Genomic DNA, 25,387 nt, shown 5'->3' with positions numbered 1-25,387 from the left:
TTTTTTTCCCCCCACTTTGGGCATTCACTGCTCTGATGCGGCTTCTTTTTTATTATTATTTTTATTTTCCAGAAGTCAAGGCCATAGCGTTTCCACAGATAACTTCTGGGAGAAGATGTGATTTGTTATTTTATCTCAGTGAATTGCATTTCCAGAGTGTCAGGATGGCCTTGACATCCTTCAGGCTGGTAAATTTTACCAGTAGAATTGCCAAAATATTGAAACAGAAGTATTAGACCGTTGGAGCTGTCTGTAACTTTTAGCTATTTCAGTATTACTTCCATCGGCTTTTTCTCCTGTTTTGTGCTGTTGAATAACTTTAGTCAGTTTCCATGAACTGTTTTAGTATATTTTAGTATCTTAAATAAAAGAGAATGCTCTTACAGTTGCATGGTGACTCAAAAAAAGCTCTAAATTTACCTCTTGTCACTGAGAAAGGGATCAGCCTTGGTGAAAGCAGTACAGATTATAGAATTCACAAGAAAAAAAAAGATAAACTTCAAAAATAGTTTTCTGATCCATATACGGAGGTAACGCACTTCACCCATTTTAAGGATCCGTTTGATACATTTAAATTTCTGTTTCATCATGTAGACTAAAACATGGATGTTGTTGCATTTTTTTTCTACAGTAATGAAAGAGTGTTTATGTTAACTTTCATGAACATGTTTACATCATGAAGCATGTCCTAGTAATTGTTAAACTAGGCAGAATATACTGTTTGTTTTAGCTGTTAAATAAAACAATGTTTTTCTTTTGCAGAAATGCAGGAAAGTGAATTTATGAAATAAAAATCTTTGGATCTTTCCAAGGAAGCAGAATTGGGTCTTTTTTGAAGGTGTCAAGTTCTACATAAAATTCTGGTGATATTGGTATATGAAGAGGCTTTCATCACACAAAATATAGTAATAAAAAAGATTTTAATCTGTAAAGAATTTACAACTATGAAGTTACGGTTACTATCTAGTTTGGAAATAATGGTATTAAGGTATTTGTTCATTCTTGGGTACATGTTTAATGATGTAGTCTGAGTAATAAACAAGGTTTATTACTGTTCTGGCCATACTGCTGTTGGATACAGTTTTAATATGTGTGAAATTTTATTCTCGTTGTAGTGAATGTTCAGCAGTTTGAGCCCGATGCTTGGCTAGAAAGCTAGAAAACAAACTGGAATATCATCCAACTGAAGAGGTTTTCTTTTAATTAGTCACTCAGATCAGCCATTTCTTTCCTGAGTWGTTATTTACTGAAAAGAGCTAAAATTGCTTAACTCTTGAAGTTTGTTGTTCTTTATATAAAATGTGAAAGGGGCATAAGAATGTTCTATACAGAAATTAAAAAAGACTGCAAGATACTGCTTATATCAGTCATTTTAATGATATTTTTCAACTGTAGATCAGCAGAGCTTTGACTGTCATCTGCTTATTCTTGTAAAAATTGCAGTTCAAAAATACAACTACCTTAAGAAAGGACAAAACTTTTGTGGAAAGTAAATGCTATACGTTGGATGTTTAGTGTCCTATGTATTTAGATTAAAAATGTGCTTTGGGAGACATTTAACAGTTATGAAAACACTGCAATTTTGAAGAACATGATTGTGAAGGATAGTGGAAAGTGCAAAGTGATACTTGCTCTAAATTTGAGTTGAGGCAGTCATCCACAACTGAAGGGAGTTCTGTCTAATTATGGATGTGAGGTATTTACACTTAGATGTGAGATAATACAGATCATGATGACATGCTGTATTTAAGAAAATTACTCCTTTTTATTAGTATACTTTAAGGGAAATTTCTACCAATAACATATTATTTTTATAATACTAGCATTACGTTTAACATTTTTAAAATATAAATATAATTAATCTTCAAAGCATTTGAAGTTTACCTCTCTAAAAGGATGAGATGCGGAGAGGAAACTCTTGTGCCTCTGAGTGATCTGCTGTTGCAAACTGTCCCACAGTGATGATCGTGGTCTACATCTGGTAGCTGCCACTTCGAGTTGTTGGGCTCTTCTGGCGCAGATCACGTGGTTCCTATAAATGTTGTGGCCCAAGAAAGGTTTCTTCAGGAACATTGTTCCACTTACTGGATGTGAGCTCGCCTGAAAAGTCTGTGGTTCAGGTAGATTTTGAACCTGTGAAAAACAGGATGATAATGTTGAGCTTCAGGATTTGGGAAGCATTCTACCCATTATAAAATATAAAAAGATGTATCTGTGTTTTTTTCAGAATGACTATATCTTATATATCTTTGTATTCTGATTCTTCAGAACTGGACTTTCTTTTAGTTTGTAAAGTACAAATGTATTGTGGCTACTGTCAAAACTAAATAAATACAAGGTGGAGCTTATGTTTGAACTCATTTTTCTGAATTTATATTTGAACCTAATCTAGACCTTTTTTTCCTTTGTTCTAAATACACCGTAGACACTGTACGAGACATATTACATAAAAAGACAGASGATATTAAAGGTATGCCTGAAACTCCTTTATTTGGAAATGATAGATTACAGTATCCTGACAAGTTACAAGAAAGTTGCACCTGAATTTCTGAGAAGAGAAAAATGCACTGCAAAATGAATCTAAGCTGGTATTTTAAAATGCTTACCAGTTTTTACATAAACCTATGTTCCTGTCACACAATCATTGGTTTGATGCAGCTGGTGCTTGCTTGAGGCTTGACAGATTATGCAGCAATGCCAGTTAAAGCTGAGAAGCATGATAGACCTACATTCCAGTAATTTGCACATGTGAGCATAGCTTTATTCCTTAAAAAAAAAAAAAGTTACTAATTTGGGGTAGAAGAGGAGAGAGAAGGAAATGCATCTTATGTGTATTTATCTGTCACTGTTATTTTCTGTGGTTTCTTGGRGACCCAAAACAACACAACACAGTTCAGTTTAAAAAACAGCTACATTACCCAGCCTTTGGTTTAGTATGCTGTCCTTCAGTGTTTCCAGGTACTGCTTATGTGAGCTTGTCAATTATAACTCAAGCCCTCTGAAGATAGTTCAAAAAGGCTGGTAAAYTTATGGAATAATACAGTTCTTCATAGTAGTGTGGTATAATCGGTGGAAATATTAACAGAAGTAAAATTTGTTCATGACTTTCAAGCATCTTGAGCACTTAATTGGATGAAAACATTAGTAATACTAAGGCACATTGAAACTTTCAGCTCTAGTAATAATTGAAGCAGACTGCACATTTTGCTGTGCAGTTCTAGCTTTCTTCTGTGGTTTAAATGCAGTTGCCCTGGCCTGGCAAATTTCTGCTTCTCTTCTTAGTTTGAGGGAAAAGAAACAGTTATATGACAGTGGACTCCTTTGCTTTATTTTAGTCCTTATTCTGTTGGCTGTCGAGTATGAGAGTTTTTTCCACATTAAATGAATTGGTTTCTATGCTTACTCTTTTCAGTGGCATATATGCCCCGTACTTTTTGCATACGAATAGGGAAAGGAGCAGCTAGGAGCTTTAATTGTTGTCCTTCTACAGATAACTAGCAAGAGTCCCTGCTTCTTCTGTTTGCAAAACCATGTAGCCATTATTGAGTGGGACAGGGGATGCTGCAGCTTTTTTGGAAAGTCTGCAGATGCAGGTCCCTGATTTTTGTGTTCACTTATAGCTGCAAGGTGCTTTATAAGTGGGATTGTTTTCTGCCTCCTCCTCCCCCCCCGCAAAAAAAAGAAAAAAGAAAAAAAAAAGAAAAAATCTTGTCTGTAGTGCAAGTCAGACTATTTGAATTACATAAATATGTCTCTCAGTCAGGTAGCCTGCAGGGATTGTGGCTCAGTAACTCTGTAGCCTCTCTAAACTTCAACTCTAGCCATTCACTTCATAGAAATTCATATATAGAAATGAAGTGCTTCCAGAAATCATTTTCACAGATGACTTCCTTTACTGTGAGCAATTAAGCAGATAAAGCTATAAGGAAACGCTCCTCAATATTCCAATCCAATTCCAATCTCCAATCCATTGGAGACCATCTTGTGGTGGATTAATGAATGTCCTCTGTCTCAATTTGGGCTAGAGGTGCCTATAGTTCCTCTCTCTCTCTCTCTTTTTTTTTTTTCCTTTTTTTCCCTTTTTTTTTCCTGTTACTCATTTCCTGGAGGCTTGTATGTGCTTGTTCCTGGATCTGTCTCCTCAGAGCTTGTGCTGTGTGGGCTAAGTTAGCGGCCCTGGGGCAAAGCCCGCGGTGTCACAGTTGAACTGTGTGCTACAGGGGGAAGTAGGGTCTGGTGGGATTTTCCTGGAAATTGCAGAACTCTTCACAGGAGCTGTTCCTGGACAGGGTAAGAAAGTTCTGTTTTTAACAAGTAAGTATTTATTTAATTTTAATGTGGCAGCATGTCTACAGTGATAACCTTAATGTATCTTCCTTTTGAGGCTTAAATGATCTCCCTTCCTGGCCTCAACTCTGTAGAGCAAGACTGGCACCATTTCTTCTTTAAATGATGGAGACTTTTTAAAAAGCAATAYAGGAAGCTAATATCTTGTTGCCGTTTGCTTAGGAGAAATTAAAACAATAAAAAATATTTTGCGCTGAGCTGTAGCAGGAAAGGCAATGTGAGAATTCTTGGGGTAATTCTAGACAAGTACAACTGGATACATCACCATTTTTCTGCACTAAGATGCACTTCTTTTTATAACTTTCCCAAAGCTAATCTGCTGAGCCCCAAATTAGGTAGCAGTGCTATTACTAAAAAAGAAGGAGAAAAAGAGAGGGTCTTTGACTTTCTTGCTGTTTAGACATTTTAATTGGGATACTTAGTGTTATTCCCGCTAGATGTCGCCATTTTACTTGTATATAGTCACTACTTTTGAAGCTCTTGCAGCTACTTACACATTTCATCAATATTTATTGTAATCTGTTCCACTTTTGAAAATAATCTAAGGCCTTATTTGCTTTCCCTATGCCAATCTTCTCTTTAAATAGGTAATACTTAGGTAGAAACATGAAATGTTTGATATTTGAATAATTGTGTACAATATGCAATTTGTTACTGCAGGCTTATTGCTTCCTTGAAAATGCTGGATGCCGTAATATGTTTCAGAGGTAGGGAAACTTTGATATAAATAGACGAGAATCATTTTGAAATCTACCACCCAATAAGTCTTTAATGAATGCAGAGAAACTGTTTACAAGTATAATAGCTCCTGCTGTGGTGTTCTTCAAACGTCTCAAGATATATACTTAACATGGATTATGGCATGATTGGGAACAAATTTTTCATTACTTCCTATCTGTATGTCAGCATTAACCAATTTACTGAGCAGATTACTGGAGATTTGTAAGCCAGTGAAGAGGTGCCTATGAAACTGCAAAATTAGAAGAATAAAAATAAGGATATGCACCTACATTTCCTTTGGTTTTACTCATATGTGTCATTTCCTGCCAGCAGGAATAATTAGAGGGCATATCTAACTGCTGTGAGAGCCTAATTAAAACACTGGTGGTTATAATGGTAAAATTACACTAAATGTGTTTATGTAAATGCTTTATTTATTTACCATTATTCTCTTCCCTGTTTTACTCCCTCGCTTCACCATTTCCAGTGATAGCAGCATGCAATGTGGGCCAAGATTCTGTTCTCAGTAGTGAGAGACACTGAGCATTAATAAGTAAAGTAGCTGGGCTGACTGGTTAATATGCCATGGTTGCTGTTTTGCTGAAGTTTGTTTCCTGCCTATAGCTTAGTAGCCTTTTCTGGTAGGGGGAAAGTGACAATCAGTAATACACAATACAATGCCATAGAGAGACAGTATTACGTTTTGCATTTTATTATCATCCATTTGTCTGTTATCTGCATTTCTTTTATTCTTATTTTCACCATCTGTCTGAGAAGTATCTCTTGTTTTCATGAGCTGAATTCCCTTTGAGTTGCCTTTTTCTGGCGTAATCTGCATCATTAGACTGGATATTTGGCTAAAAACTCTTAGTAAAGTGGCAGCTCCCACTGAGAAACACCTGTGCCACGCAGACCTAGAGAGAGAGAGAAAACAGGTGTTTTTGAAAGCTGCTTTCAAAAATTCTTATTTTCTTACCTCTGTTTTTTTTWAAAAAAAAGGAAGACAGAAACCTTCTTGATTAACTGCATCAGGTGCTGAATGGGGGCTTTCCAGTAAATCATTTAGTTCTGAGATAATTAAAAAAAATCAGAAAAAGAATACTGTTAGGAGTGCATTAAATAGACTAAAAGCTAAAAATCTTGAATACGTACTGGATTTTAATGGATTTAAAAGTTACTTCTTTGATAATATATCAGCGCTACAAAATGAGAAGTTGAAACAATCTCCTTGAAGACTGACACAAAATAAACTTTATATATCTACAAGTGTATAATACAAATGGTCTTCTGTTTTCTTAGGTATCTCTTTTGATCTAGCAAATGCGAGGAAACATTTCTGAAAACCAGACCAAGCACAAGCAAAGAGGTAGTGAACTAAGTGAAAAATAAAAATCTTGTTAATCTACTTAATTAAAACAAGAAAGCTAGTTACTGCTTTCTGGATCGGCATGAAAGGCAGTTTAGAGACAACAGAAAAATAGCATTAAGAAGTACAGTAATCATATTTTTATTACGCATATATGTAAGGATTAGTTCGTGACATACAGAATTCAAATGTGTTATTTGGCAGTATTTGTCAGAGATGTAGGGACAAAGGTTAGCTCTTCAGGGACTTAGTTTGCTCAGACTTCAGAAAGGTRGGATTCTCTACTCCAAAAGGCTGTGACAGACTCAACTGGCCAAAATATCTGCCCTAGCTAAATTACAGTGAGAGAAGTTCAGCCTCCAGTATCTCTTATTTCTGAACAATCAGTAGCAATCCATTCTTAGCTGGACTGAGGCAGAGCCTATTTCAAGGCATCAAAGGTTGAATTTCATTCAAACAGGCAACAGGGAGACCTTCATGGCAGAATGTGATATAAAGGGTAAGTAAATTTGAATATTGTAAGTGTGGTCGTAGAAGTCTGATTACAGTGTCTGATAATGACACTGTGCAACAGCAYATACAAATAACTAGAAGAATCAGATCCAATATAGACCTTGAGGCTTTTTTCATTTAATGTAAGTAGTAAAGAGAAGGAAGCTAGCAAATACTTCGTCTTTCAAATCCTTCATTTCAGGAGTTTCTTGTTTGCTTTAGTTCCTGCTGTTCTGTTAAAAAAACCCACACAAACCGTGTTTAGCCCCCATGCCCCCACACCCTCAGTGTGTTTATATTTCTTATGATGTTATTAAACTATTCTAGGGGAATTTCTAAGCATGAACTCAGATGGTCATTTCTCTGTTAAAGGACCTAGTTCAATATTTCAAATGTAAGTATTTACAATGGTTGCTCATACTTAGAGCCTGATTTGACATGTATAAGGCCTGCTGGTTCATGGGAAATTTATGACAAGGGTTATAAGAATAAGTATGATTTGAAAGCAGGCAATTTGAAAAATCMTCTGGTTGCTCTCTGTATGGATTTGTAGGTTGCCATTGAAGCTAATGTGCATATTCAGAGTGTTTATAAGCAGTCCTGTGATTTTTCAGAACTAATGGTGATTTGAAAAATACACTGTGACCTTGTTGGGGTTTGCAGGTTTGGAAGAGGTAGGCCTGTGGCTTAGGCTCTGGCTAAGGCAGGAATGCAGTGTACAGCATCTCTACAGCCATTCAGTAGACACTGTTCTGTCCAGTAGATTCTACATACTGCTATGCTTCACACAGTAAAAAACAGAAGCAAATACAAAGCTTTCAGCAAATTATGCAGCAAGYTGCTCATTGGGAAAGATGTGGCTGAGCAGTACACTGAAACATGTTCCCTGTAAAGAGCTCTGTAGAGATAGTAGAAGAGACTTCCCCCCTCCCCCATTCATTCTTAATGTGACTGGTGCTGAGAAATTTCGCTGACCTAGATTTGCTCATTATCTTTTAAGATCAGGAGATAATTTCACTCGTGTGACTCTTCCAAAATATTTTCTTGACTACAGAAAATTGAAGTTCACGCATATGTTTGTTTATTTCATATAAAGCTACCCAGTGGTCTGCTATTGTGTGTTTTGTGCAGTATCTGAGAACTTAGTTTTGAGTCCTGTGCTCTTGGAATTGCTGCTGGGGCAGCACATAGCTGCTCTGCCTACACAAAGCATTTAAAGAGGGGCTTGTAATGGTTTGCCAGCTGGAAATTGGTAGAGTTGCATAGAGTTTGTCCACTATCTCAGACTTCATGTGAGGTTTTGGTAAGTCTGGAGAGACTATGTTATTCAATGTGAGGGGACAGACTGAGACTTGGGGTGGGGTGGGGGTGTTGCATTAATAGTTTAATGCAAAAGGGGCTCCTTTTGGTGAGAATTTAGCTTTCATCTGTACTAGAAATTTTGCAGTGTGCACATGAACTCAGCAAGGGCATGCTTAAAACTTTCTCTCTCCTAATGGATTCAATCTAGAGCGCCCAACAGTGGATGCAAGGTCTTCTAACAGTTAAATCTCTGTGTGTGGTATGTACCTAGGACTGGCAAGTGGTGCAGGCTTTATTACTGGTAAAGATGTGGTGTGGACCTGTGGTCCTGGATCCATAATGGGGCCTTCTGTCCCTGTGCCATGCCAGTCAGTAATGTCAATGTACTCTGATGGACAGGATTGCCCAGCACAGTCAGACTGGTGTTCTCACCTGGCAGATGAGGCCTTTCCAAGCTTGAGATACAAAAACTAAACTTCAGCACAGGTATGTGCCTTAGCCTTTTGTTAACTTTATGAAATGCTGTGTGCATTTGAGAAATTAATAAATCATACTTTGCATTGAGCATACATTTCTATGTAGAATATCTGCTGCTTCTGACTTCTTAGGGAAGTCACTTAATGAAGTCATTTAGAAGATTCAAAGGTAGACTTTTATTATTCAGGTAATTCAGGTAATTGAGACCTGTGGTGTAGGGCAAGCTTCAGGATTAAGTGGCATAAAAAATTGCTGTGGATAATGAGCTGCTTCAGTCATGGCTGCCCGTGACATGGCCAGACTCTGCATGCAAGCAGTTTCACTGCACTTCTCTCTGCCCTGGTCGCTGCCTTCACTGTCATGCTGGAGCAGAAGGTAAGAAAATAGAAAAGGCAGCAAAAAAATTTGGCTGCGCTGAGAAAGAGTCAGATTCTTCTGAGCTCAGGCCCTCTGCTTTTTCTCATGCTCTCTTTCTCCTCCCCTAAACTAACCAACGGTACCCTTATACAATTCTAGACTGGAGAAGCGGTGAGGAAGTGATGGTCTTTAATTTGGTTGTTTTGTTGGTCACTGGCAGTAGCTAATACCCTGCACAACACAATGTCCTATGAATGGAAGTCCTCATGCTTCAGTGATCTAGATTTAGAAAAGGATTTGATGGCTTGTCGTGGGATAGTGGGAAGTGAGTGTTTCATTCAGTGTACTGGGAGGTACCAAATTTTTGTGAGGTGCCACCCTATCAGAAGGGTGTCTCTGACAGTTATTTTGTTCTTGGCACAAACTCTTCTTGTGCTTCTGAGAAGTCTCATGCCAACTCTTCTGAGTCTGGGAGCAATGGGAGCTGCAAGGAGCCTTGCAGCTTGTCTGTCAGCAAAGATAACAGGGCTAAGGGGGTAAGATGAGACCAAGACAGGCTTTGCATGGACATACTGGACAGCTTTATAAAGGCAGAGAGTAGAAAATGAAGAACTGAAGGGCTGTTCCATTAAGGATTTCAGCTCATCACCCAAATTGTGCCCATACTCCTAATAGTATACATTCTGCACACTGCAGGCATAGCAGAGAATGTAAGTGGTACTAATTGGTTTCTACTTTAAGCATAGTTTATGATCAATTAACTTGAATAGAAGCTGGTTTCATCAGCTGATTTTTGTTTTTGTATTAAATGACTGTAAGATAAAAGTTAAGAGAGTTGAACTTTGAACATTTTTAGAGTGTTTGTAAATTATAGATGAATTCTACATTACTCCTCCAAACTTGTCATGTGTCTCTGTATATCTGGAACTGTTTCTTGCACTGCCATTTTATAGCATTCAAAAATTATGGTTTTCTTGTGACAAAATACGTTAGCTGAAGCATGGTGTAAACCAACTTTTTTTATATATATATAACTCATCTAGCTTCTTTGTTAAATGCATCTGGTGAAGCAAACTTGTAGTAAAAATTACTTGTGAGGGAAGTAGTGTATTTTGGGTATTACCTGCCTGGTAGTGGGATTCTGATAATTTGTGATGTTTTCCTTCCTTCATAACTCTTGCAGAGGGAATATAGTTCAGTCCCTAAACAGTTCAGTATGAACACTTTTCTGTGAGTTTTCTGAATTAGTTTTTTCTTAGATATAGTACCCTCTTCGCTTCTTGTATGAAAGCATAATGCTGTATTTGTTTTTGTATTTGTATATATTCTGTTGCAGAGATTTCGATAATAGAGCTGTTAATTCATAAATCTGTATATAGTGTAGTAATGAAGAGTTGTGTAACTCTCATGAAAAATGCTATCAATGCAAGCTCCTACTGTTCAGTAGAGTGTTAAAATCAAAATGGAAACATACTTTTTGTTTTTTTTTATTTGACTGTGGGCCATAGCAGGAATTTGAGGTTGAGCAGTGCAGAAAAGCGAACAGCAATAAATAATGATTAGAGAGGGAAGTTTTTAGGAATGAGGTTTGAGATGGAAGAAATGAAACAAATGCTTTAGTGACAATTTACTCTTGGCCTCAGTTTAATGTGTGGTTGTAGCTCTGTTGCTGTAGGCTAAATAAGAAAATCAGTGATAGTGAAGGTGAAAAGATTATCAGGTAAGGAGGTTACTACCATGTGAAAAGGTAAAAGATAGAGAAGAAAGGGGGGAAAAAAGAGGTARGAGAATAAGGCTAAAGGAGTAGAAGGAAAATGAGGGTGGACAGTAAAATTGGTCAATGATAGAAGTACATGCACCTCAAGCACAGTTTGGAAATGGGAAAGTATAAGGTATGTAGTGGTGCAGTTATGATCGTGTAGGAGACATCACTGCCTTCTAGGCCTGCCTAGCACCTAAGGAAGAGGAGAAACTAAGCAGGAGGGAGGGACCACTTGCTCTCCAAAAGCATGTGCAGAAGCTCTTGATGGAGGATGGGGGAAAGCCTTGGGGGTGGACAAGGACAGAGAGGGCTGGGAGGCTCTCAACACCCTGACAGAAGTGAAGGGGGAAGAGGGAGAGCGGTGGTGAAAGGTGTAGGAGAGCAAGAGGGGAGTCAGATGTTTGTGCTTACTGCCCAAGGGAGGGGGATGCAGGATACCGAATGAGCAACAGCACAAGAGCGGAGAGATGGAAATGATACGAGAGTCTGGATGAGGGAAAAATGACAGAGAAGCACTGAGAAGGGTCACGGGAGCTGCTGAAGAAATCAACTAATAACTACTTTTTAAAATAGCTCTCAGTATTTTTGGTTGTGGGTGATACTCATTTCCATAATGGCTATAAAATGTGTTTATTCTTGTGAAAAATTAGTAATGTTGAAGCGGTTGAAGTCAGTTAGCTCCCAAGCATTGCTTCAGACAGGTGTCATAGAATAAAATGGAGAAGCCAAGATGTAATGTTTGTGGCTCTAAGGTTTTTGCTGAATGTATAAAGTCAAGYTGTCATGTACGTAAGAGCAGCTGGTAGATAATATGGCAAATACACTACCAAACAACTTTTTAGTATTTAGGTTCAGATAGGGAAAACAGTGCAAAGTATTTCCATCTATCTTAAAAGCCTTTTAAAAATTGCTTTATTATGTCAAATGAGAATATTTTAACTGAAATCAAATCTTAAATTTCTGATTTTTAAAAATCTGAAACAATTCTTAGTGGAAATGCTAAAGAAATTGCAGTTTACCATGGAAAAATGACATCACAAATACAAAATGAATAAATCAGTGTAAAGTTTGGATTAGATTACTCAATTCTTACTGATACTACTAGACCTTTATTAAAGAAGTAACAGTGATTTTAACTTTACTGTTATTTCAAGAAATAAAAAGGCAGGGAGGATAAGTAATAACTTGAGAAGAAGATGAAAAAGATCTTCAGAAAAAGATCAGTAGCCCCAATCAGTATGATTTAGGGTGTACTTGTGTCATAATCATTTTTTTACTCTGTTTTTTTTACTACATTGTATTTGTGCATGTACACTGCTGTCTTCAAATATTACTGTTTAAAAGACGTAAGAAAAATGTAGAAAACAATTGCAAACATGAAATAAAAATATAACAGTATCATCTGTAGCTTCAGGACGTATATACTGAGTTTGTTCATCTTATTTATCCAAAATTATGTCGTACCTTTGCATATAGTACCTAATGGTTCAGGAACATAGAGCAAATAGTAGCAATTATCTGTTTATACATAATAGTTAATGTTTCATATTTAGTAATAATATCAATATTTATTAAAATAATTTAAAACCAATGTTTTATAATTAGGATAAAAAGTGCTGCATGTCATCTGGAAACAAGGAGATGACTTGAGCTCTTAGATGTTAGTCTTGTTCTCTAATCATTGCATTAATACCTGTCCTAAAATGCTCTTGAGCTAGTAAGTTTCTCCAAGTGTGGTGCTTGGAAGCTGGGCACAGATCTGCATGCAGGGTGGAACTGCAGCTATTCCTTCAGGCATAATTTTACTCAGAAGTGTTCTAACATCATTAATAATGTATAAATGTAACAGGTTTACGTTAAATCAAGCCATAGACTAGGTCACTTCTAATCTGCACAATAATTCCTACATGGCAATAAGTATTAGCCTATTTAAAAATGGGGAGGGGGAATGAATAGGCACGTAGTGAATTTTGGGAAGTTAGAAAACCTTTTGATTACTGGCATGACCCAGTTCAATTCTGATTGCTTATTCTGACATGGTTTTAAAAACTGATTGCCTTGTCTATTCTAATGCTTACACTCTTGCTATAAAAGAAGTARTAAAGATAGTGGATATTAGATACTAGAAAACTATGGGGAAAGTTTCTTATTTCAGCCAAAGCCATTTTAGGCAGTAGTGGTCCCCCCAGACTGCAGATGTAACAGTCTCTTCCTGGGTAACTTTTGGCAACATTTACAGTGCGTAGAGGGACTGTAAACAGGACGCATGCATCTGAAGTACAAAGTGATACTTTTTGGTTAACACATTGGTTAACACATTGGTTAACACATACAAATTTATAGAATGGTAAGGTTGGAAGGGACCTCTGGAGATCATCTAGTCCAACCCTTACCGTAGCCTATATGGGGACTGGGCCCACGATCTTGGCATTAGCAGCACCATGTTCTAACCAGCTGAGCTAAACCTGCCCCCAAGGACAGCTAGCATTTGGTGAGCTGCTATGCTAGGCAATAGTACACTTGCTGTCCCCAGCAAGACACTTGAGGAGTCTTGGCTGGCTACACAGTTGTCAGTCAAGTGGAGAAGTCAGCTTTTGCTTGCTCCCTGAACCAGATCTTTAATGCTGCTGAGTTGCTGTCTCCTATCTGCCTATTTTTTCCTTTAGGGTTTTGTACCTTTCTATGTTGGTGTTTTCCTTCTTGAATCCTTCATCTGGTAACAATTCAAGTCTCCACAACTCTACCTCTGTTTGCAGTTTTACCTTTTTTGTCTTGTATGGCAGTACCCTGTGTATTTTCTTGGAAGTCTTTCTCAGAGCTTAGCAGTTTCATCAGAAATCTGAAGCAAGGTTGTGCAGCTGTGTTTTATCAGAGCTGGACTTTGGATCACAGAAAGATGAACCCCAGAGTAGGAAGTCGCACAGCAGAAATGTGGAACCCTAAGGTCAAATATTATCAGGTGGCAAATGAGAAACTTAAGTGAAATTAATTATTCTTGAAATTGTAATAACTGTTGTTCATMGTTTAGGAGTCTTATACTGGTTTAATATTCTTTTAAAATCATTTCCAATAGTTCATTTTAATGCTGGATATTTATTTTATGGTAGTGGTTCTTTTCCAACTAGTTCAGATGTTGATGTGTTCTGAGAAATGCAGTCTAAGCAAACAGGTAGCAACTGCCACTCCTTGCCTTAAATACTAAGTTCACATCCTCTGCAAATCTTTCAAAAGATTTTCTGGATTCACAGCCTGGGCTTGTTGTTTCCTCTATTCTAGGTAATGGGCCTCATCATGATCGAAGCAGTGTTTACGACCAGAATAATGTAGTAGATGGAGTGTACTGCCTCCCAATATCACACTGGATTGAGGTCTCTGGACACACTGATGAGATGAAACACACAACTGACTTCTATTTTAATATTGCAGGACATCAAGCTATCCATTACTCCAGGTAAAAAAAAAAAAAAAAAAAAAAAAAAGTCCAAGGCTTGGCCTGTTTCAAATGTTCAGACAGAAAATCTGTATTGGTATGATATCTGGAGTCATATCTATGACTCTGAAGTGGGGAATGGGAATACATACAAAACAATCCCTTAGAAAAGCTTAACAAAGATTGAATGCCTCTTTCTAATTAAACGTCATTTTTGGCAATAAAAGGGAGAGATTCTCAGCCTGTGAAAAGCTGTGTTAAACAGCATCACATCTGAAAATGTCTATCAATAATTTATGGATACATTTTATGAGGAACTGTTATTTTCAAGTTCTTGTCCACATACACACATAAATATGCCTAAATATAATACRTATGTTCCCCATGTGTTTGGGATTATTTTGCTAAAGAATATCTTTTGGAGAAACCAAAAGGATGTATCCTGGTACCAGAAAGCTAGAGTGTAATGTTGTCACTTACGTGTGCAAGCAACTGCTATTAGTGACAGCTGTTATAGATGACTTCTGTTTCATAAAAAAAGTGCATGCAAGCCCTTTAAAAATGCTAAAACTAAGGCAAATCTTAAAAAAAAATGTACTTCCTTGGGGTTCACTAGAGTCCAGTTTGATTCCCATAGATAACTGCCTATTGTGTCTGAAAGACCCCCGAGAGCCTGAGTTCTTGAGATAATTGCTCATCTTTGAAGTACTGGGTTCAAGCAGCACTGCTAGAACCACTCCTGTTCTTTGGGGGAAACAAGTGCAGTTCATTCTCTAAGAACAGACATTGACCTCCACAGCTTATACTGGAAAGAAGTCTGAAGTTCCTCTTTGTTGCCAGTATCCTGGCCTGAAGTAGGAGGCTTAAAGGGAAGATGATGTGCATCCTTTGGTGCTGCAAATAAAGCACAGATTGTGTTTAGAGGCAGTGATCTCAGCTCTAGTCATTAACAGTGTGGGACTTGGGGACCATTTGTAAGCTTTTGCTTGTCCCCAGTTGTGAATGTRGTACCAAGTTTGTTGATTGATAATGGTGGCATCACAACTGGCAATGGTGATATGCCAGGCTTAGCTAATAATGGTGGCAGAGCAGTTAATGATCCCAAAGGAATACGTRTTTTTTGAAGAAATTGAATTCTCTCTTACTTCCAGTGGGTCCGAATATTCCTTTGTKTGATTTCCTCTGGAATGGTGTTTCAGCTACTCCAGCCTCATAGTCTTGTTTTCCCTTTCTGTTATTTTTTCTGAACAGTCAAACAGTATAGCAACAGAATTACCTTATTCTCATCAGATTTGTTCTATATGAGGGAAAGATTTTATTCTCTTGCTATCTTTCCAAATATGATAAATTCGTAAACACTTTTAGGCCTATGCAAATAGTCATATGACTTGGTACTTTCCCCTGGCACCTATATACTAGCTATATAATGTGCCTGACAGACTGTACTGTTATCTATGTCTTAAGCATCCATTTCCAGCACCCTATCAGAGAAAAGATCTTGTTTACTCCAAAGCAGAGTCGTCAATCCCAAATAATCTTCGRTTGGCAAAGAAAGTTTGTGAGAAAGAAGAACAGCTATCAGAGAATATTTAAGCACGAAAAGATAACTTATCTTCCTTTCCAGAGACAGCAGTGATCCATTTAATAGTCTTATCAGCATAACTATRTGTTTCCAAGATTACGTAAAAAGCTGCAGATTCCACTTAATATTTGTGTAAAATTTTCTGAAATGTGTAATAATATGCTAAGAAAAGATYTTTTTTTCCAAATGAGGACCTCCTCTTCTTTTCCCTGCTTACATATRTATAAATCTTCACTGAAAGGCAGCCTTGAATTCGTATGTACATTTTCAGTGAGTAATTCTTATGTTATGATTCTTTGAGCTATATTAAGTGAACAGGCCCCATAACAGTGCTGTTGCATAATTATTTTAATACTTTGAAGATATACAGCCTTAAATGGCTTTTTGATTATTAACACTTGGGCAAATTTGTCATTACACTGGTTATAATAAAGCAGCCAAAAACTACTGGCTAGTTAAATTTTTTTTGGCGGAGCAGTCGAAATAAGCTGATAAAAATGGTTTTATTTTGTAAAGGATTTATTGATTCAGAAGACTGCTGTGGACAACATTACTACAAAAAAGAAAGAAAGAAAGAAAGAAAAAGAGCAAAAATAAAGAACCAGTCCATATGTCTTCATAGTTAAAAGTGTGATCTGATTTTTGTTAGCCAGCTAAGATGACCTTTTTTCRCTGACTAGGTGAGGCAGCAGGGTCCACAAGGAGCACAAATGCTGAAAACTGTCACTAATTGTAAGATTTTTAAAGAACACTGACAGCTGGAAAAACAAGTGACTTATCAATGGAAACTTTTGATATGAGTACATTCTCTGTGTCAGTACTGATTTAATACACCTAATAGAATCGCCACATGCAAGTTAGTGGGAAGAAAAGTTTCTCTCTTTTGAAATAGCTTCCCACATGAGCTGCTGAACTGATTTGACTTGTGACCTGTCTAATCACAACAGCTAGAAACAGTTGCTCGCAGTTTCACTACCACTATATTTCTTCATGAAGTATGTTCTTAAACTTTAAATGGGTTTTAGCAGTATAAGAAGACTCCCTGTTGGTGCCAAAAATCATTCTGAATAATGCTAAAGCTGATAGAAATGGTTTAAGGAATCAAAATTTTAAYTTATTTAACTCAAATCAGTGAATTCTTATTTAAATTTCCCTCTAGAGAATTCCCTTTATGTTCATCATTARGCTTGGAGATTATGTGCTGTATTTTTAAAACATACATATTTTAATTCATTTTTTAAGTGCAAAATGTCATCCTGAGCTGCAGAGTCATGGCTGTCATCTCCATAGTATTAGTATTCACTTGTTTTGGACATGTAATGACACATGTCACTGAAATCTGATTCAGGAAAAAAGTAATGGTCCCCTTCTCTTTCCTGTTAGATAGTACTGCAATAAGATGCCTTCAAATTACAGGAGCATTCATATAGGACACAATAATTTTCYGAAACAAGTAAGAGTTATTACTTTCTTTTCTGGGGCAGGAAGACTTCAGAAAATCTGTAAATTTGGGTCGCTCAGCTATGTTTCAGTTCCATCTGTGAAACTTACTAATATAAGTTTTTTCCTGGGTCTTATAAGCTTTAATATTTACATAAAAATTTCTGCAATTCTCAGAAGAAAAGTATTATAGAAGAACAGCAGGGGAATGATAGCTGAAATTACAGAATCCTTACATAATATGTTAGAGACATTGACCCTTGATAAAAGAATTAGATACTGCAGGAACGAATAAGGACATTTAGTTATGGGTTTCTATTTTCAGACCTAAATCCGTATTTACCACCCTCTTCAGCTCTGAGAAATACTGAGTTCCCATAGCTTTTGCCAACTCATTTGAGGATGATGTAYGATCACTACCTTTTCATTTTAGGACATATATTTAAATGTACTTTATGGTGTCTAAATTTTAATAATCCACATTTCAAATTTACAGTCTTCATAGCTGTCATTTTATTTGTTGTATATGCTTTTTGTGACTCATATCTCCTAAATCTGATGAAGAAAAAAAATTTATATTCTTTGGAAAATGAACACAGCTGTGAGAAAGTAAACTAGATGCTGTAAGAAATGTCCTCGGACAATACTGATAACTGCCAGCCAATATGTAATTGAAATATTTCTACTGCTGGTGAACATTTTAGAATAAAATGCATAGTCAGATTTCAATGTAAAAGAATGCAACAGGGAAGTCACTACGTTACAGTAACTTATGGACCTGACAGGTTTTTTTTAAGATACAGTTTTTATAGCGTGCTTTACTGGTTAAACATTTCATGATTATAGAATGTTTAGGACGTTCTGGTAACTGGATATAATCCAAGAAGTTGGTGGGTAAGAGCAATTTCCCTACTCTCACTGCAGCACGCAGGCACTGGCAAGTCAGCGTCCTGGTCCTGAGGGACCATAGCTTGGTACTGATTTTGTTAATGACAGATTTGAGTTTTTCTTGCTGTTCAAACTGTCGGACTGTGTGGTCCATGGGGAGCTCTGAGGCTATTGCCTATGTTAGCAAGTCCAGCAGCTCAATAGGAGCAAGTCTGCGCAGCAGAACAACTAAGGACTTGCTATGAAGCGTACTGTATGCATTTCATTATGTTTTACTAGCTCTAGTCTGTTTGCAGGGACTGAATGCTTGCTAGTGCCTGAGGTGACACAGGGGCATTCTCAGAATGCATCTTTTAGTTTAGCCTTATCTGAAAATAATGTGTTTTGTTCATTCTTAGACTGCTCTGAAATGTGAAGCAAGGTGTCTTAAGTGGACATGATTAGGAGATTCACATCAGATTTGCACATTTGAAATGTACTAAAATGCTAATGTAGATACAATGTAAGTGAAGGAGGAATAATCCAGGGCAAAATCCAGTTGTTTATTGCTTACCCTTTTGAGGCCCTAAAGCCTGATGCATAATTCTGCTAGTGAACACTGAGTTCTTCTTGTCTGTAGTAATTCTCCTGTGAAGAAAATGAATGCTTACTTGATTGACATGTGTTTCTAATTGGGATGGAAAAACAAGACTCCAGTTGGGTATATTTTGCCTGAGAATCCCTGGAGAAGAAGAGATCATGTAATTTCTRCTAACCTAATTGCAAAACATCAATGGCATTTACTGCTGTTTGAATATTGGAACAATTTGGGATTSAGTGATTAAAAGATATACTTAAAAACGTCTATGGTGGGACTTAGTCTGAAATTAAGACCACTAAATGTGGGTGTCTATATATAGCAATGCAAGTAACTGGCAACTAGATATCTACTTTAGAGTGAATAGAATTGATCTCTAAACTCCAGTGACTGAGTTAATGAGGTCTCTCGTTGATTTATGATGAGAGTTTAAATACCCAGTACTCTGATTGCTTGAATGTTGAAGTCTAATGTCATTTGAGATGTTCTAGGATCTCCTGTCTGGTCTGCAGCTGCTACACTAAGGGAACATGATCTTTTACAGCTCTTGGGTCGTATCTGTGAGCCACATATAGATGTTCCAGATGCTGTAGGACATCTTTGGGTATCAGTGGAAAGCTGTACTTGGGCAATGCACAGAGCACTGCTGTGCCTGAACACGCCCATTTGTAGATACTCAAAGCTAGGTGTCTTCATCTTGATCTTGTATCCCAAGTCTASCCTATATTAATGGAAAATTTCCATCTCAGTTCAAAATGAAGTCAGAATTATGTTTGAATTTTGCACATGAAAAAAAAATTAAGGGAGAAAATTAGACTCTCTATGACCTACTACCTGAGCATTAGAAAGGAGCTTGAACTGGGAGCTTCTGGATCTTAACTATTTTTAGTCACATTTCTAGTGAGTGCCATACTAACAAGCAAAATCTAGCATTAGGACAGGTGCCACAAATTTTGCCAGAAGAAATAATCATGGAGCTTTAAAGTTAAAGATTTTTGCATGATTGTCATCAGTTTTTGAAATCCTGTTACTATTTCTACCTGCAGTAACTCTTCTATTAAGTCTGATGAATGGCCACTATCCAGCGTGCTGTCAGATATAGCGTAGTGCCTGAGGAATACAAAATACTGTCTAGACACTTGCATGACACTGTTGAAGTAGTGGCTGATGCATAGTAGATTATCTCTGTAAATATGGTAAAACTGAGGAGGAATGATTTTGGCAGTCAATGGGATTGAAAACTTTAGCAGACTTGTGTGATCTAATAATATTTTTATGTCAGCTTTTTTTTTAAAAAAATAGAAGACATCATTAATATTCACCAGCTTTTCTGAGTGTTTTTTCCTCTTTATATAAAGCTACAATGTATGTGGTCAGCCTTATTGATAAGTTAATATTTTTGAACTGCTCATACATAGTATAAATAGCATAATATTTTAGAAGTGATTGATATGGAATTTTACGTTGGTTCAAATTATTGAGCAGCTAGAACAGCTCTTGATAAGCACAATTAGGACACATACACTGATACCTGGATTTCAATTTTGATGGACACCAGAGTATTTCTAATTAATCACAGAACATTTTCACAGTTCAGAATTTACTGAATCCCTCAAAATAATGTCTAGCACTCATCTGCACTGAAAAGTGATGGCATCCACAGCACTGTCATTACATGTTGTTTGCTGCCTTTTCCTTGCCTCTGTTTTACCTCTCTTCATAAAGGAAAGCAAATTTGTGAAATTCTTTCCGTTTCTCACCCTTGCACAGAAAAATAAAGGAAATAAACCCTTTGGATGTTGCACATACGAAAAAATGGGTTATTCCTAACCACACTGTGAATCCTGTTCAGAAGTAACATCAAGGCCCTTTAACTTCCATGTGGCTCTGCTGAGAACCAGTCAGCTTCCCTAACTTTGATGGCTAGGGAAGTGGTATGAATATGCAACAACTTCTTGGTAGTGTTGCTAGAAACCCTAAAGACTAAGATCCTCTAGGCAAAAGAGAGATTTTTTTTTTAGCAGCAAAGCTCTTAATATACTTTCATCTCAGAAGTTGATAGAATTTTGTGTCACAGGGATGGGATGAGCTTTTTGAGGTCTGTGCGGCGCCACTGCTGGAGTGTCAGCGTGTGCATGGCAGCAATAGAAAAATGCGATCACAATGAGAATCCTAATGCTTACAATACTGCACAAAGCTCTGAAGGGCAGCAATTATAGGATATGACAATCCTCTGGAAACTAAATWATTTATATATAAATTGAATATGCCTCAATGTACTTCTGATCAGCTGAGTGAATTTGACTTTAAATTTTTTTTAATTATATTTATTATCAACATGGATGTGGGTATTATGTAGGGTAGCATATGTTCAGTCAAATTTTTCATCCTCCAAGTGAGAAGTGAATGTAAATAGAAATAGCAGTGGTGGGCTGATCGGTCTTTTTGGTTTGGACCCCTCTGGGATCCAAAGAACAAATTATTTGATGTTCATGTTGGGGGGAAAAAAAACACTCAAAACCAAAACAAGAGCACGATATATCTTTTCTGCCAAGTGCCATTGGTGAGATGGATATTTTTAAGGGTCCTCTGATAAATCACTGTCAGGAGAAATGCAGGAATAAGCTATGCTTCTCAGTGTGAACTGGGAACAAAGACTTTCTCCACATATATACAGTAGCTTATCACTACAGCTTTAGATCAAGAGTAACACTGATCATATTAAACCTGCTGTGTGCAGAAATACCTGGGAGTAAGTCCATAGCTGAGCAGGACTGGGTGTTGTGGCATGCTGCAGGGAGAGAAGGTTGCAAAGAGGTGTTACCTTTCCTGGAGGCAGCTGGCTATTTGTTATGTGCCAGCAGCTTGTGGCTTGCAAGGTGCTTTAGGAGAAAACCTGGAATAAGGACTCAACATGAAAGAACTAGTAATCTAAGCAAGTAATTTCAAAACAGGGGGTGGGCAACAGAGCACAATAAGCTAAAGAGGAGCTTAGCATGATATTTGATAATCTTGTGATTTTTAGCTGTTCTTTATCTGATTTTTTTTTCATTCTACCCTTCATAAGTGGTCTTTGGAACTGATATTTGATTGAGATTTAATTATTATTAGGTGATTGTTCAGAAATGAATGATTTCCATAATGAAGTCTAATTTAAGCTCTAAAGGCAACAAGCAGAGACTGTTGATGGCAAGATGAAAGCTTTTCATCAGCTGGCCAGTAATGGGTAGTATTTGCTTAAAACCTCTGTTGCTCTTTAAAATGGATCTTTTCATAGCATTGCTGTGCAAAATGGTTTCCTAATTTCTTAAGGAAAACTTATAATTCCAAACTATCCTGGGAGCAAAAAGTAGAAGAAAAACTAGGAACCTTGTATGAAAAAAAAAGGAGTAAACATATTTATTTTGTCTGTTTTTCTCTGTCAGATATAAAAGACACATACTAATAGTCTACTAGATACGGATTTTATGTGTGGTATCACTGCTGGGGGCAAGAACTGTTATTCTTGTTGCTTCTAATTTCTCCTTCTGTTTTACTGTGCCTGCCTGTCCCTTGTCTATTTTTCTTCTGAATATCTTTATCCCTTTTTCCTGCCTCTTTAACATTCAGGCTGTCAGCGACTGAGTGAAGCTCAGGCTCTATTGGARAGCAATTTGCTGGCATTGCCGACTGCGAAAGAAATTGACTGYGATTGTGAAATCCTGGGCAATTTAACTCACAGTCGGGGCTATGACGACAGGACGTTCCACTGTTCTTTCTCCAAATACGATGTTCCAATTGTCTGGCAGATATTTATGTCCTGTTTTCTTTTACATGTATTTATTAGGTACCCTGTAATAGCTGGGATTTGTTAATACAGTTTATCTAAAGATAGCAGAAGCAATTTTTTTAAAAAAGAGATTGTGTACACTACTCAATCTTTTTCTTATTACTGATCAGTTTACCAAAAGGAAAAAAAGATCAGATGTTAGTTATTATTGAAGAACTTTCACTAAGAAGACTCCAAGACAACCACCAGCAAGATTAGTGAGGGACTTGCGTTTGCAGGGTAGTCAAACTTGGACTAACCTTTCTGTGTTTTTAGCAGGTACAATTCCTAGGTCATATTAGCCCAGGAAGCCRTCAGCTGACTTTTAAAACCTGCTTACAGAAGTACTCCAAAATGAAAGAGTTTTCAGTCTCCAAATGTGAGAGATGACACGATCAGATAGTTTGCTGTTACCACTGGTTTAGCATTTACTTACTGTAAACACTATATGCTGTATTCTGAAATGAGTAACTTCTAAATTACAAAATACAAAATAAACGCTGCATACCGGTTTCAACTTAGGTGAAATGGAAAAAATGTAAAAAGATGATTCATGGATATCCTCTATCTTTAATTTTTATAACTGTTGATAGGTAAAAATGCAAGTTTTCATGCCTGAATGCTCTAAACATATACAAGATGATTTTAGCAAAGTTCTTCCATATAAAAATACAGAGAAATCTATTTTAATTTTTAAAAACATTGCTTATTAGAAAGAGCTACTAAGCTACTTTAAGGTAGCTCTAGTTTTCTTGAAGTTTGTCTCAGAAACATTAATATTTTATTTTCCAGGAGTAAGTAAATATTACYGAATTGCTGCTGTATTTCCCTGTGTATAATTTTCTTTCTGCAAGARAAAGAAAAGAAGGAAACTGGTGTCTGCTTTCCTGGAGAACATAGCAAGAGGCAATACTGACAATCTCTTGTTCTCTCTTTTAATGCTTTTACTTTGGGAAATTTAATTTCAGGGRGTCAGATACATCATCCCTGCTATTGTTCAGGAGTTTAATGTATGTCCTCTTGTGACCTGTGATAAAAATTGAGTCAAATGTCATAGAGGTTGCCAAGTTATAAGAAATGTGGATTTCATCTTTAATGGCTCAAAAGATGCAATGGTTTGCAGGTTAAAATAGAACATCTTTTTTTCTTTGATATGGAAAAAGCAGATAATAGGAAAGATGATTTTAAGCATGCAAAAGAGGAAAATGGGGAAACACAGAGGGAATATAAATTTCAGTTTTAATACAGAGACAAGAAAATGTGGACTATAAACAAGATCAGTAATGAAGCAGAATCTTGATTTTCATGTGTAGCCATCTGTATATATATTATATAATATATAATATATAAATATTTGTATATATTCATGTATAAAGTAATTGAGTGAAGAGGAGCAGCAGTAAGAGACGTGACAGCAATCATGCACAAAGTCCAGTCAGTAGGTGCAGGACAGCAACAAGGCTCCACGGCTGCTGCCTTTCAGTTTAGGGGCTGGATTAGGAGCTAGTGGTGAGGTCTGTGGGCTTCTGGAGACTTCTTCTTCAGTTTGTCTAGCTTCTCTGGTACTGCTTTTTCAAAACCCGTCAGAACAGATATCCTGGGTGTCCATTCTCCCTAGGTGCAGGTCTGATGAGTAGGATATGCATTTTCCTTAATAAATAGTTTCTTTAATGTTCCTTACGTCTGTAGTCCAGCTCACAGTTTGAAGGGCTGGCCTGGTGCAGGCTATTCCTAAACATAGCATTAACTGTTACTATCACTGCAGAAGAATGAGTTGCTGATCTTCCTGTAATACTGAGTTACTTCCCTCTGGTGACTTGAAAGGAGGAAAAGCTTCTTGTATTTACTTACGGTCTAGGTAATAACGCTATCCAGTATTGAGTAATGTTTTACACAGTTACAAGGTCATATTTCAACTGGGAATATAAACACATTTCTGACAACTTCAGTAACAGTAGATAACTTTTAATATATTTATTAAAATTATTAAAAGAGCAGACAACCTTTGGCAATTATTAATCTCTTCTCTCATAAAAACTGTAGCATTGTTAGCTCCTAAAACTTCTAGCCAAATGATTTTTTTGCCTTTTGACATTCAAGGCTTCTTCAAGAATTCACAATATGCTTCAGTTTTACATTAAGAACATTTAAACAATTCCTCTGGGGCCTCTCAGCGACTCTGTTACTTCCTCAGCCATTTCTGACTGTAAAATAGGATGACGTGCTCCAGTGAGTGAGAGGAGGAGCAGCCTGGTTTCAGCAGCCGGTATTGGTGCATCTTACAGTGTCCATCACATTCTACCCTTCCTCCTGTTGTTGTTGTTGTTCAGGAACCAGAGGAGAAAAAGTAGAGCAAATCTTCTCTTTCATGGATTATGCTGGTAGATCTACCAGATCTTTATGAACTAGTTTAAGTACTGGAAGTGGGATAGTCATTTTAGGAGTGTACTTAGCAGCAGTAGTGAGCTAACTCTGCCATCCACACAGCACTCTGAGCATGCTGTGAAAAGATGTCCTACTGCTCACTGCTGCGTCTCCATCTGTATTACCCAGAATTTGCAGAGCTGAGAGTTGGAATTAATCTCATGTTCTGCTGTTCATTTGATTTTTGAGTACTGGAGCAGTTCTTTATGCCATGGTGAAGAGCATGGACTGGAATGCCTTTTTTTGGAAAATCTGGAGAAGGTTAGTTAGGCAGAAAAGCACATGTGCACATACATGTGCAGTCCATGGTACTCTAGAATATGCATCTCTTTAAAATTAATTTAAGTGAACTGACGTGTTTTAATAAATTCTGGAGAATTATTTTAACTGGAGTGAATACAGGTATAGAACCCTG

At 37.0% G+C, this 25,387-nt stretch overlaps 1 protein-coding gene across 1 annotated transcript in view; it reads left to right on the top strand.

Annotated features, from left to right (window-relative positions):
* Positions 1 to 6,164: 6,164 nt before the first annotated feature.
* The window catches only part of EPM2A (EPM2A glucan phosphatase, laforin), a 36,821-nt gene continuing 17,598 nt past the window's right edge, over positions 6,165 to 25,387 (top strand). The window contains exons 1-2 of the mRNA XM_085310510.1: positions 6,165 to 6,433; positions 14,100 to 14,274. Coding sequence (XP_085166636.1) covers positions 6,388 to 6,433; positions 14,100 to 14,274 — 221 coding nt within the window. The 5' untranslated portion in view covers positions 6,165 to 6,387. The remainder of the gene's footprint in view (positions 6,434 to 14,099; positions 14,275 to 25,387) is intronic.

This window comes from Rhea americana, unplaced genomic scaffold (assembly GCF_003343005.1).
Source record: "Rhea americana isolate MKP2758 unplaced genomic scaffold, rheAme1 scaffold_108, whole genome shotgun sequence".
Lineage (NCBI taxonomy): Eukaryota > Metazoa > Chordata > Aves > Rheiformes > Rheidae > Rhea > Rhea americana.
The sequence above is the reverse complement of the archived record's forward strand: the minus strand, read 5'-3'. Positions and strand labels throughout refer to the sequence as shown.